The 15,109-nt window shown below is 35.3% G+C and overlaps 1 protein-coding gene across 1 annotated transcript; it reads right to left on the bottom strand.

Annotated features, from left to right (window-relative positions):
* Positions 1-632: 632 nt before the first annotated feature.
* LOC148809452 (anosmin-1-like) lies at positions 633-14,498 on the bottom strand. The gene is made up of 8 exons (XM_088909263.1): positions 14,314-14,498; positions 12,667-12,811; positions 11,539-11,682; positions 7,854-7,942; positions 5,680-5,851; positions 5,118-5,338; positions 2,886-3,027; positions 633-1,890 (listed from the first exon to the last, which is right to left on the bottom strand). The coding sequence occupies exons 1-8, from the start codon at positions 14,473-14,475 to the stop codon at positions 1,832-1,834; spliced, it is 1,134 nt and encodes a 377-aa protein (XP_088765389.1). The 5' UTR covers positions 14,476-14,498; the 3' UTR covers positions 633-1,831.
* Positions 14,499-15,109: the final 611 nt, after the last annotated feature.

Raw genomic sequence — 15,109 nt, 5'->3', positions numbered from 1 at the left:
AAGTAGCCTAATGGTCTACCACAATAAATAATTTTGGTTATTCTTAAATACAACTGAATAATATCCAGAAGGATGCAAATCAAGCCACAATGAGGCACTGGAATGGATTGCAACTGCATGGTTATAACAGGATGTACAGTATAGTAGAAATATACCCAGATATCTGGTATTTGGGGATTCTGACAGAGGTGAGGTGATAAAGACAAAAATAGCTATTGACTGTAGCCTTTCCAAAGATCTAACATGACAGTGAGTCCAAACAAACCAAACTGACCTGATGACTTAGTCATGCTTTGATTGTGTATGAATAAAGATGATTCAGATACAAAATGGCCAATAGGAAAGGAAATTTACTGAAAAAGTGACATTTTAGTACAACATAAAAAATCACTACAAAGCTAGAATTTTTGCATACATAAGAGAGGAATGAATTAACATAAATTGCTTACCATCATTACTCAGATTCAAATTGGAAATATGATATAGATCAAGATACTTTACTTGCAGCTCTTTAAATCCACTCCAATAGAGTACTTTAATACCTTAACACAATGTTTAGCTACTGTATATTGCAGCAGCTCTGACACATTCCTGACCTACCCTTTATATTGAATAATCTCACCATGAAAAAAGGTTTCAGGTTTCTTTTATTAATTAACAGTATGTACAGTTTCTAATGTGAAAAATAACGAGTAACATAATATTAGACTCTATTTACAATTCAATTTTTACAAAACAGCTTTACAAGGAGTTTTATCAGTTTAAAAAAGGCTAGACTAAAACACACACACAAACCAAATGTTTTGTAATACATACACAAATAAATATTGACATTTAGTGACTGTAACATGAGCATGATTTCTACAGCCAGTTTAGTAAATACATACTTCTGTCATTTTCACACTACATTTTCATTCCATTAATAATAAGTAAATATCCCCCCATAAAATTCTCTGTTAATCTGTTAGTGGAGCTTTGTTAATATATTCAAAGAGGTAACACAGACATCACACTTCATGCCTAGAACAGAACACTAAGTTTTGTCATGCAAAACCAAATATTGTAAGATTCAAATTGTAGCTACTAATTCATTTACAGTTTAAATTAAATGGATTCCTACATGCAATATCATACTTTATGCAATATTCACTGTTAAACTACACAGGCTTTAGTTACATCATATCCATCGGTATTACGTACTATTAAGCGCCATTTGGGATTATTTAGAATTATATAATAAATAATTGAATCCAAAGCTATTCTTGAAGATGGCAATTTTAATATACAAGTCTTATTATGGCACTTGTTCCATTTTCAAGGTAATGTATAAGGACTCTTTTTTCTTTTCTACATTTAAAACAGCTGCTAAAATATTTTTTTTTCAAAAGACCAAATGTAGGCCTCTTAGTTATCTAACGTCTTCAAAGTTCTTTTATCTTCCCATTATCCCAATCTTAAAAATAATATCAAAGCTTAAAGACTATACTGTTGTTTTGTATTTTTTTTATATTTTTTACAGTGCAAATCTCCCTCACAAAAAAGAAATCTCCAAGTACCACAGCAATTTAGCATAAAGGCTTTGGAAGTTAGCAGTATGAGTCCATTGTTGACTGCATTAGAAAACTGTGGAGACCAAAGCAATGAGTGAATTCCACATGGTGAAGAGAGCAGGACAGAAGGTGTGACCAATCACGCACCATCCAGTTTTAAAGAAAACCCGCCTCAGTTGGAGGAGAGTGATTCCACAGTTTATTTTCTTTCTTTTTTTTTCTCTTTTGTGTGCAGTACGTAAGACTGAACTGGTATTTGTCACACAAATTCCCCTGGGCCTTCAGTGTTTTTCTGAAGACTGCTTATGATGATGCTGATGATGCTGTCTGAGTCTGGGCCCTTAAACAAAAACAAATAACAACATCAAGCTTGTTTAGACAAGGAACTCAAGCACTGAAGTTGCAGCAGTGGAGATCAAACCAATAAAGTAACTCCGTTTTGTGAAGGTTTCTTTTAGTATTAGAGTAAAATGCCACTTTAAACAAATGTAAGCATTGCAAATATTATGTATGGGAAATCTTGCATTTGAATGTGGATTTCAGCAAAATCAACTATACTGACATAAAATTGGGATGCAGTTCTATTCAATAAGGCACAGATAACTTTAAAAAAAATTATGTGGACAGCGTGTTTTTTTGGCTTTAGGAAATACCAAGACAAAATGTGAAAAGTTTATACAAAAATCCATTCCTTCTCTGGAACATAATTTAAATATTAACATTAGGACTGGGATGTTCAGAAAGAACAAAAGAAATCTGTAAAACACATGCTGGAATTGTGATCTTAGATCTGCAATAACTCGTTTAATAGATGAAATTTAAGAACTTTTTTACGTAATTACAAAATAGCCATAGCAGAAACAATTTTCAAAGGAAACACGATTTAAGATAGCCCAAGCCAGCAACTGGCTTTGAGATCATAAACTCAAACAATAAAAGTAACATGCAAATAATTTCAGCCACATCCCATTGCAGAAAATCCTAAATAAATAAACAAACTTAAAACACAGTTTAAAAGATTAGTAAAAAGGCCTCAAAGCAACATGTAACATGAGATATTTTAACAGGCATTTATTGGAATTGCTGTTTATTTTAAGTGCCATATGTCCAATGACATAGTGTTTGACTGCTATGTGCCCTTTATTGAAGAACAAATGGTACTGTCACATGTGAAAAATAATGTGCTATTTAGATCATCCCAATGCATGTGTTGGAAAAACCTGTAGGTTTGGAATTTACTGGTAATGCAATACATAAAATGGATTTTCTTTTCAAACAGGTTTTTTTAGACTAGATCCCATGTATTAATGTTTATGTGTGTGAAAATACACTTACTGTGTTGGAGAGCTGGCGACGTATCAGGTGTGTGAAATGTTTTAACAGTTGCTGGGCCTTCCCCCCCTGTCGTTATCACTTGCACTTCAAGTCGGTAAGAGGTTGATGCTCTGAGATTGGAAACTGTTAGAAAATTATGGTCCTGGAAGAGACAAGAGAAACAGCATGGGTGTCTCAAAGGGGTTACAGTGCTTTCTCATTTCGAAATACTGAAATTTAGCATTTAAAACTCTTGATATGAACTCACAGTCTTACTGTATCATTACAAAAGTATGTTCACTTACAAAACTATTCCAAAAATTGACTGCTAATCAACAACACACCATTTTTTTCTTTTCCCCAAGATGAGCCAAAAATACTTTTTTATTAACCTTTTCTATTTCCCTATATATTTATCATTCATGTATTATCCACTATCAAAAAGGTGCTTATTTCTGGTATGGATCAAGGTGAACAGAACCAAATCATGACACCAGACCTCTAAGAAAAACATTAATGCATACATAGGATGTAACTTAGAAACAGTTAACATCCAAACAGGAAAATTTAAAGACTTTGAAGGAATTCTAATTATATGCAACTACCTCAGCAAAGCATATGTAATTCAGTATTTTATATTTCATTAAGCTTTTGTTTTGCATTGATAATATTTTTTTCTGTCAAGCGCTCACATCACACAGAATATTTGGTTCTACAACAAAATGCATCTGAACTAAACAATAGCTTTACATGTTACAACTTTAAAAATAAATGTTCTGATCTAAAAATTGGATATGGTGGATGGTTGGTAAAATGACCTTTCACATATACTTCAAGATGCAAATTAATTTCTGTAATTGGTAATTAAATATGTAATTTAATCAACCTTACAGTTACTTGCTGTATTTTACAAAGCTTCCAATATCTAACAGCCAGTACATGTACGTAAACACAATTTACATGACCAGAAAGAAAGAAAGTGACTGGATGGATGATCTATTAGTAATAAAATGATAAGTAACTGTGCTCATGCTACTTTATTGATTTATTTAAATGATCATGTGTTAATGATTTAACAAAACATAACTCTCTTACACCTTTAATGAAATGAACCTGCTCACCAGCCTATTCGTGAAATTTCTAAAATCAACTGTTCTCAAGAGAAGGATGTGTATATTGCATTCCCTCATTAGAGGCCAGAGATTTGTAAGCCTCGGCAATACTGTATAATGACTGAAATAGTGGTCTATTGTTGATATACTGTAACCGCTATTTGTGATGTGCATAGTGTTTTTCTTTGAGGGTTATCCATAATAAGAAGATTCATTACAACATCACAATCCTATTAAATGCACTTCTTATGTCATTTTTTCATCACTCTTTTCCTGTTTTAGTTGCAGACAGCTCCACATCTGTGTTTTTAGTATCCAGGGCGACCATGAACTCCTACGTGAAAATACTGTCACACATAGCTGCCCTGCATACATATTTATTTGCTCACGAAATCCAAACAATAAAAGCATACGTTTGATAACTTGACAGAAATGTCAACAGCAACAAAAAATAAGAAGGAACTATTAAAATCAGGGGCCTCCAAATATTTTCACTGTGCGTTCACGACTGCAATTCACTGAGTGCTGAAAGTCTGCTAAAAGACTTATAAACACAAACTAATTTCCTTATTAACAATGGTTTCATTTATGAACAAAAACAACTAACACAAATAAGATTAAAGAGTGGATTAATAGGAAGCAGATGAGCAGAAACAACCGCCAGAGACTTCAAACCTTCATCGTGTAATAAGTGTTCCTGTATTTTTAAGGGTGTGTTACTTTGTTGGCCCTACAGTTCTTTTGCACTTGGCATTGCGAGAGCAGGACCAGTATCTTTACATTACAGAGACATGATGGTGTTCACAGACCAGACTCTTCACTCCTGCATTTCTGTTAAGATCTAAAATACGACGCAAAAAAGAAAGCAATGAACTTCAACAAGACCAGTCCTCTCTTTTAGATGGTTTGATACTCCCTGATTGTTAAGACTACAGTGCTGATTTGCTTTCGACACTCTGGAAAAAAACACAAATACAAACTCTGGAAAAGAGTCAATAGTACAAAGTAATGCAGCAAAAGCATGAAGCTCATGCAAAACCACTGACATGTTTTCCCAAATATGTCAAGGCAGCAATTGCGAAAACAGACTTCATGGCATTGTGGGTGAAATTGTAATGATTTGTTGTGGCACGAGACTTACTGGAGGCAGTATCTGCGACTGAGAGATGATGCTGTTTGGCAAACTGTTCTGTCGGTTCTCTGTAGTCACCTCTGCCCAGGTCACCTGAAATCCTGTGATCCGCTGGTGGGGGTGTACTTTTGAAACCCTCCAAAAGAAATTCCCAGTAATGTTCCCTTCATGAATGTAGAACGATGCGGTCAGGTTTTCTGGTTTTGCCAGTACTTTCGGAAGCACTGTAACTAAAAAAGAAGAGAATTCCCTAATCAGTAGTTGATAGACACTGTTCAGGTTTTTATACAGAATGTTAACACGTGACACAAACGCTAGATTGTTAAAAAATGCACGCCACTGTAAATGACACTTTCACTCAATATTTAAATTCAGTAAACACTTTGAATAGATTGTGGGTTCGTGAATGTTAATGAAATGCATTCTGAGTCACAAGCGTTCTTCAAGTCTCAACAAAAACTTCAAAATGAAGTTCATTTAACATCTTCCGCCTGCTTTTGTAAAGTAATTCCATCGTTACTGGAGAGATGCATGGTTACGCATTAGATCTATGGCTGAGAGTTGCACTCACCCCCATCTGAAGGGCAGCTGAAGTGTTTATGGTTCTTTCCTTTCAAAGCAGAGCATGATGGGGTGGAAAAGCTCGTGGTTTCAGCCTTTGAACGGCCCTTTGATTTCATTGCATGAACTGTCACTTTATACTTGCAGGAAAACAGCAGCCCTTGGAGATGAATGTAGTTTTCCTAGACAAAGAACAAAAATTGTTCATCACAAATGAGTCAAAATACAATAACTGCACCTTTTTACAGGTCTCAAGGATGTATAAAGATAATTAACTATATTAAAATGGAAAATGAATAATTTAGTTGCTTCATACAAAAACATGTATTTCACATAAGAAACATAACAGGCATATTTATATAGTCTGTATTCTGGGTTAGATAAAACTATTCTAAAAGTATAGTTGAATTAAGAACTCCCTACTTGTAACTGAAAAAGGAATTAAAGCTCAAAATGTAAGCAATGGATTGTGTTTCCCATAAAAATGTACATTTTCAACCTACCTCTGCTGGGTGTAGAAATTAGAATAACTCCTTTACTTATAAGTTATAAGACTGAACTATGGAATTATGTCCATGATAGAAGAAAAAATTATTGAGACCTACAATGTATTTGCTTTCGGTATAAGCTACAAGGTTGAAAGTAAGGACAGTAATGTCAATGCATTAGGGACATTCATAATTAATCTTCAAGTAAACACCACCCGATGCCTAAATCCATGGGGTTAAACTCCTCTGCACCCCAAACCTGTTTTCAATGTAAGATTTTTCAGCAAACAAATCTGGTCTGGTAAATGAAAATACCAGAAACGTCGAACGAGACACTGGGAATTCCTGCAATCATGTATTCTAATATGTAGCAGACTTAATGGCTTATTAAAACCAACTGAGTCAACTTGTTCAAACTAAGTACAAGGGAACAAGAACTGCATCTGATGTGAATTTTCCAAAGCCTTTAAGAATTTGGTAGAACAAAAAAACAGCATCTATTTCTTAGCAACCAGTAACAGAGCACCTAAAGAATGCCAGTCTTGCTGTGTCACCAAACAAATGCCATTTGTGATCTGACTGAGCTGAAACAGCAAAGTCTTAAATGCTCTTTGCAACCCATAAAGTATTTTACTGAGAATTTCTGGCAAGAACATTTGAGTTATTTTCTTCACAGAGAAGTGAATCAAAGTTTTTTCATCATCCTAGTGAAAAATAATAATGCCACAAAAAGCAAGTCCTTTATTTCCACAAAAGAAGTTTGTATAGAATGACACCACATTAAAAGTGTAAATAAACTGTCAGAATATGACACGATATCACTGGATTACACATATGCATTTGTTCAAAAACAGAACAAAAAGCTGAAAATGTGTCCTTTGCATAAATCCACATTGGGTTTTTCCTTATTAGACATTGAAGACTAATTTCTTTCAGTTCAGACTCCTTTGATTCTTGTTTCACAGTGTGTATAAGGTTTGTTCTTCACAATTATAAATTTGTGCATTTTTCCAGTATTACACAAATGAATTGCTATTGCTGGTAAATCTGTGCATATGGAAAACCTGAACTTCAAGAATGGCACTGATATATACTATATATAATCACTGTTCGGCATATACTGTACAAGCACACTAAATTGTGTCAACACAGCTGTCAGTCAAAAGTGACATTTTCTTTGCTCTTTTCCCAATTCTAATGCCGTACGCAACATTTTGCCCCAGGAAAAACACATAGCTCTGTTTTGATATCATCTCAACTATGTTACAAATGCAACAAGAAAATAAGAACATAAGCAAGGTTAAAAAGAAAAGGTCTTTCATTTCACGTAGCTCATTTGACTTGGTTGTTAATTGATTATTAATTTAAATATCAAAGGATCACTGTTTCCAAAGGTTCACTGTTTCTTGAAAGAAACCAGGGTATTGGCATCTGAAATATGGCTGGTTAGCTTGTTCCATATTCCCAAAACACTTAAACCATCCCACATCATTCTCAATTCCTTTAAAACTGACTGTACTTACACCCAATAAAGCAATCGTTTTTAGTAATTTAATTAAAACATACAGTGGGTCATCTCATGTATTTGCTAGGGGAGTTTATATTACCTTCCATCTGTTAAAAATACTACACTAGATAGTGTACATTTATCTCATCTGCAGAAAGAAGAAAAGGGTTAATGTTATTTTTAATTTACCTGTGTCACAGATTTCTCTGGACCTTTCGTTTCATTGTGACTGCAGGATTCTGGCAACCACTGGACATGGTAGCGGTTCACACTGGGATCTGGGTCAGAAACAAACGAAAAACCATCATACTTGGGTTATTTTATATATTCACCTCACATGTTAAGCACATGTTGCCAGGCTATGAATAAGAAAGTTATGAAGGAAATACATATTTGTTGGCCTCTTGTAAATAATGAAGCCAGTAAGTTGCCAAATATCCAAACAATGACGGAAAGTTCTGAGAGTATAGACTCATCAAACCAGGATATGATTAAAGGCTTTGTAAAAGTAGTGTTAAAAGATAAATTTCCATTTCCCAAAACCTAATTTCCAGAAATCCATTCCATAGTTTTATAGAAATCATAGACATAGTTTAAACACGGGCCTGGTCAGTACTGGGATGGGAGCACTCTAAGAAAAAACAGTTTCCTGCTGTAAGCAGTGCTGGTGGCAGACTTCCACCTAGATTCCGACCCTAGATTCAGTATGGTGACAAGCAGGCAGTGGTTTGGAAATCCTGTAGGAGGTGCCATCCTTTGGATGAAACATTAAACCAAGGTCTTAAATACTTTCCTTAGCAGTGTAAATAAGAGTAGAGCTCTTCTCCACATTGTCCTGGCTAAATGTGGGAGTAGGCTTTTAGAACCTGGCCTCCCTATATTCCTCCACAGTTCTCTGGATGAAGCAATTTCTCACTCCTCCACCCAGTCTGCTATGTAGCACGGCTGCTAGCACAGAACATCACCTAGGTGGGGCTGCACTACATTTTTACCTTAACTTATACCCTTATAAAGATAATAAACGTCTCCAACCTTATTGTAAACTACTGGAGCATATTATTGAAATAATGTAGAATAAAACCACTACTGTTTCGTGACAGATTCATATCTTATTTAATAAAGTGTATGCAATACAGTCCATGTCCACTGAAGTGTTTGTCCCATTTTGTAAAGTTGCTGGAAAAAAAAACAAGCTCTTTAACACACATATTGTAGAGCTCATCATTTCCTGAAGGCAAACAGTGGGCAAATTCCCCCTCTAATTCATGAAGTATTGGGTAGGCAATTTTCCAACAGTTTCCCAGTAGGGAAAATAAGTACCATAATCTTAACAATGCTTCAGTTAATAATAATACCTTGCTACAACACACAAGCTTATGTGATATCACCTCAAGATATGTAACAGAGTCAAAGAATACAGATCACAACATGTTTCAGGATGATCATGTGGGTGAATGCCACGATTGCTTAAAGCATCACCCATATAGGCCATTTACAGTCTATTACACAGGAGCACGTTGTGATAGGATTCATTGAGGTAATCAAATGTGTTTGTGTTCGGAATTTCCCCTTGTTATTCGCAGAATTTATTATTCATCAGCTCATGTAGTTTGGGGGTGAAATTATACTTCTCATATTAATAATTAAGGGAATATGCCACTGCAGCTCTGCCAAAGGCAGAGATTGTGGTTTAGAGATAAAAGAAGTCCTTTGATGGCCTAGACATGATTCTGGCAGTGAAAAGCTTTAAGCAGATTGGAAGCAGAAAAGAGGGAATTATGAGCTGAAAATAATGAAAAAAGATAAACAAGATTTAAATCTGAGCAAATGGAACAAAGTAGTAATATATAAAAATCGAAGGAAAGATCTCTCATATCCAAGCTGATAGTTGCCCATCAGCCTGTGGTTTTTAAAAGTAAATATTTTTGAAACCCACAAGTCCTGTTTCTTGGAGCTAAAATATTTTTGCCCTAATTCCGGAGTACGTTAAATGAATTTTCAAATTCCGCTCTTGAAGCAGATGCTTCATGACAATCCACTTCCATGGGAATAGCTTTTGCACAAAAATGAAATGTGAAAATATTATTTAACCCTTTTCTCTGTTTGTTCAGCTGGGTGGTTTGAGAGATGTTCACCATGGGGTTCCATCACCTCGTATTCAGAAAATATGGATTTTCATTTGAAGGATCTGTTATCTTTCAGCATTCCATTTTAAATTGGAATTAGATCTTTAAATTTCCAAAAAAAAAAATAGTTTAGTTTTTTAGTTTTTTTAATTTTATTAAAATGAGGCATTGTGAACCAAAGAAAAATATATGTGCCATAAAAGTAAACAAAATATACTATGGTCACATTTCAATATTTACTTGCTCTTAATATTTCAAAATAAAACTTCAAATAAATAAATTTAAGGTAAACATCTAAGCAAATGATTAAAAGCATTTGGAAGAGCAGATTATTTCATTAAAACTTATTGCATTGTTGAAAAGAAACCCTTTATATTTATTCATATAGATCTATCCTGATCACAGCCTGAAGAATATTTCTATGGGCATGCAATAATGGTATAATAACTTTAATAGATTGCTAACAGACAGTTACAACAGAAACATTTATTCTTATCTTATCATCTAAGAAGAAAGACCTAAATTACTGATTTATTATTACTTCATGTACCACACTCTATACCTGTCTATACCTCCACATTTCTTACTTCACAAATCTACCAAGACAATCAATCTGCAGTAGCAACTCACTCAGTGCCTTACATGAAGGCAGGTTTGAAGTTGCCTACTGAGATACCACCCTCAGGCTATGACCAAGAGCCTAAAGTTGGTGTTAGATTAGCTTACAAGTACATAAATGAACTGAAGGTGGAAGAACAGTCAACTGCTCAAAAAGTTCAAATGCTGTTTATCAAGACCAGCTGCTTTTATGTTAAAATATGGGTGGTCAAGGCTGTTTGCAAAATAAAATGCTTGGCACATTATAAGTTATTTTGTCATTGTGAAATGAACCAGGCCCATAATTTAACGGTGCACACAAGCTGACTGAAAGTCTACCCAATATAGACAACAAGTCAAGTACACCCAGTACCCTAAGTCTGGTCTAGTTTAGCTAAACAATACAGACTGCAAAGATTTTTCTTTTTTAGAATTTAGCATAAACTTCTTTACTCTTGATAAACATTTACAAACTCCCTGCATTCTTCAATTTCTTACGCAAAGTCTGGCTGTGGTGATGACACATATTAGTAACAACACAAGCCATACTAAATGAAATTTGACAGCACTGCCCTAGTGGTAAAAGCTTCATGGTTTTGTATTTCCACTCTGGTATTACAAGTAAGTGAAAAGTACTGTACAGAGTGTTGCCTTCGGAAAATACCGTTGAATCTTCCCTTACACCTGTAAAAGACTCAACAGTAGAAACATCGTGTTTTTCTTTCAACTTTTCAGTGTGTAATTAACCTTTACTTGTTCCTAAATTGGTCAGACCCCATATTCTTTTTTTTACTATATTTAAGCTCAGTTACAATAAAGTTTTAAGGCAAGTACAGTAGGCAATAAATCAAACACAGCTCAACTTCCATGTAATAGTAGGATTTTTTAGAAGATATCTCCAAGACTTACAATTCATTTTCCAATTTTGGCTTTTCTATTACTGAAGCTAAATCTGAGAGATAAAATGTAACACTATTATAATCAATGTTTTGTGTTTAGTGCATCATTAATTATGAACTTCTCCAAAGTCAGTATTTTAATCACTCAATTCTAGAATAAACAGTATGATGTATAATTCTTTTAAAAAATCATCATACTTTTATGGTCTTTGAAACATCAAAAGGGTTGGATCATATTTTTGTGGATCATACCTCCCCTTTTCTTCCAGTAGATTTTGACCTGAAGCTGTCCATCTTGGTAGAAAGGAACTCCAACTTCTAATGGGCCTGTTGGCTGTTTTCCTGGATGAGATGTCAGCCTTTGCTCTCCTTTATGTATCTTTGATGACTGTTCTTCTAGGAGAGAAACCAAGTGCAACACCATTCATAGCCATTATTGAAATATAGCTGTGATAATTCATTATAATCATTTAATATAGTCACTTTATACTTAGTTTATTGTAAACTTCACAAGTTTAAAAAATAAAGACTGGTTAGTAGACAGGGTTAGAACCCTGAAACCATATACTGTACTTAAATAAACATAATGACTACATTCTAATCAAAAATGATTTTTGTAATAAATAAAACAGAACTAAGCAATATTACACAGTTAATGCCTCCTTGACATAAGAAATTAGGTACAGTATTATCCTTTTTGAAAATTCTTCTTACTAATCTGTTATAAGATGACACTATTAATCATTGCCATATAGAAAACAATTTATCATTATTATTATTAGCATTAAGACTACTCTGAGATTCCCAGATTTCAAACTGAGCTATGAAAAGCAATGAAAAGGTGGAAGTAATTTAACAAGAGAGCAGAAAAATCAAAAGAAGACGTGAAAGTGAAGCCTTTTACCATTAATTAAATGCTGCTAAGAGAGTAAGAAATGAGAGAGATGCTAGGCTGGTACATCCTTAAAAGGACAGTAAAGGCTGACTGATTCTCTTTGCAGTTCAATGTGCCTTTCAATTGCCAGTGTTTGACAGACGATATATAACAGACCAATATATTCTTCAGTTTCCCAGGGATTCATTACATGCTGTGCCAAACCACTATAAATTCTGCCACCGTGCTTCGGGAAAATTGACTATATCTCTTGAGAAAACCTGCAGGGTTCAATATTCGAGCTGTGGAATTGGAGAACTGTCAGCAGGATTTGAGAACTGAGCTGTATTATCCTTCTTAATACCTTCTGCAAACCAAACTCAACTGTGAAAACGACTCGCTACTCAGACCCTTTGTTTAAACAGAAGGAAGATACCAATGGGAGAAAGAAAAACACTACCATCACGTGACCAAAATGGAAAGGAACAGTGGCAAAAAGGGCATACTTGTGTCATTCAATCTCATGGTGCTGAAGTAGAGAGCAGCCTTGGCACTCTTCAGACGCACTTGTCCCCAGTATGTCACTGCTTGTACTTCTACCATGTAGCTGCTGTTTGGCTGGAGCCCTTCCAGATCCACATAGTTTTGGGACTGTAATGGGATGAAAAGAACAGCAACAATGCACACAACTTAGGATTTCACTTTATTAAAAACACAAGCCTGTGGCCTGTCAGAGTCACCCAATCGGTACACTACGGAACCCTACACTGTCACATTTAAAATGTTTCCTAAAAGAAAAAAAAATGGTTATTAAAAGCACATGCGCATTTTGCTGCCTTCGACTGGGCTGTTTTATCATGGTGGGCCTCACACTAAATACCCCTGCCACCACTGCAAGTATTTTTGAGACCACATCTTCTGAGAGCCTGAAGTTGGATCCAGTTCTGCAGTCTGTATATTTGACCATTCAACAATCTTTGGTTAATAACAGAAGGCTGTTGTCAGATGTAGAAGTGTCTGGGTTGAAACCAGAGAAACCTGACAGCTTTCTTATATCTTTGCATCCACTACTAGATTCACACTCATATTCTGGGTCACCAAATAAAACATTATTGTGTGAAGTGATTACTAGAAGGGAATGTAAAATTTCTTCCTTGAATGGTCACTTGGTGCCTGTGTTAGGTCAGATGTTTGGCAGACTAAAGTGAAAAAACACTGTATTACGAAATCCGATATAGTGTGAAGAAAAAGGTTGGAATGGACATGGCCATAGTAAATTCCTACTTCAGTATCCTATGGGTTTACGCAGGAGACTGAATTCCTAACAACTGATTTAAGAGATCAACACTGATGAGGATTGTAGGGCCAAAACACGTCTGTGATCATTAACAATAAAGTAAATAAAAAATAAAATAAAACTTTTTTACTGGAAGCCAGAATGAACTGTTTTGATTAAATGCGGGCTAGTCAGTCTGGTTATTCTTTACCCGTTAATCTTGACATCTTATAGTGTAGAAATTGAACATAAAATCAGTCGTGAAAGGAAGAAAAATGTGAAATGGATTTTATTATCCGTGGTTAGGAGAGAAGACAACTCTTTTCTTACCAATAATTACCTTTGAAGAAAGCAGAAACTGAGAAAGAAGACAAAGTCAACAGGACAGTTTAATTGTTTTAGTAATTGGTATGTTTATATATGCCAATTATGAATATAGTGTAGTAGACATGATACTGTGAAGGCTGCTTGAGGATATAATATTAGTGGTTAAAACACAGTCTAACTGGTGTCAATAGTGGCTGGAGATTGTGAGCCAAAGGAATAATAAAAACTTTTTAAAAAATAGAAAATTACACCTTACTCAAGCATCAGAAGTCAGAAGAAGACTACTGACATGGCTGTATAATGAACTTAGTAAAGCTCTTGTTTATTCCAAGAGGCAGTACAAGTCCAGAAACAATGGATGTAGAAGCTTGTGTAATCAAAAGTAGTACTGCTCAGTGTTTATACTTTTGTGAACCATTTTGATTGTATTTACAGCACTGGGGCTCACGGCCTGCAATGAGCATTCCTTCTATTGTCTCAAAACAGTCACACCCAGGCCCCCAGCATTTACGCCCTTGCTTCGGCACAAAGTAAAAACAGAATGAAATACCCCATCGGTGGTCTTTCTTCTCTTTTTCTTTGCTGGAACAATGGACTTTCGGCTGACTGTCCAGCTCCAGAAGACTTTGTAGTGATGCACAGGAATGTCTGGTTCCTCTGACAGGTTCCAGCTCAGCCTGGCTGTGCCACTTCCCTCACTGTTACTGGTCATGTTGGTGATTCTCAGATTGGATGGGGTGGGAGGTGCAGAGGGATCTGCGATGGAGAGAGCAACACTTTAAACTTACCTTTCCTCATACAAATACCTTACAAATATTTACTGTGGTTAAAAGCACAGTATCTTACTACAAGTAAAATCATGGTCAAAGCATAGTGAAGGAGGCTGAGACCACAGCCAAATAAAAGACAGAAAATCTGTATTTACCAAAGAAAACTTTATGTACGTATTGCCTATCATTGCGAAGCTTAGTGATATGGTCCACAAAGTTACTTATAATGAAACATGGAACAAAAGACTATATTTAACCTAAAATAAGTTAAATGATTTGCTTATGTATGTGACTATAAACTGGTCCCTTCAGGACTTTCTATATTGACATTATTGTAGCATCTCTCAAGCCTAAAAAAATTGCATTCTTGACTTTTCACTACATACAATATGGGAGAAGTGACCAACTTGATATTCTGAGCTGTATAAAAATATTATTTAAAAAAACGGGCGGAGCGGTGGCACTGTGGCTAAGGATCTGCACCTGTGGCTAGAAGGTTGCCGGTTTAAATCCCCTGGCTGGCAGAGGAATCCTACTCCATTGGGCCCCTGAGCAAGGCCCTTAACCCCAACTGCT

This window comes from Atractosteus spatula, unplaced genomic scaffold, assembly GCF_055471065.1.
Source record: "Atractosteus spatula isolate fAtrSpa1 unplaced genomic scaffold, fAtrSpa1.hap1 Scaffold_133, whole genome shotgun sequence".
NCBI lineage: Eukaryota > Metazoa > Chordata > Actinopteri > Semionotiformes > Lepisosteidae > Atractosteus > Atractosteus spatula.
Note: the sequence above shows the minus strand (reverse complement) of the source record. Positions and strands in the feature narration are given on the sequence as shown.

Bases quoted from the DNA above. Each gene is read 5' to 3' on its own strand.
- LOC148809452 (XM_088909263.1), bottom strand. From the start codon at position 14,475: ATGACCAGTAACAGTGAGGGAAGTGGCACAGCCAGGCTGAGCTGGAAC. The intron at 11,683-12,666 runs GTATGCCCTTTT...TTTCTCTCCTAG, and splicing joins CATGAGATTGAATGACACAA to AAGAACAGTCATCAAAGATA. The intron at 7,943-11,538 runs GTATGATCCACA...TTTCTGACCCAG, and splicing joins CTACTGGAAGAAAAGGGGAG to ATCCCAGTGTGAACCGCTAC.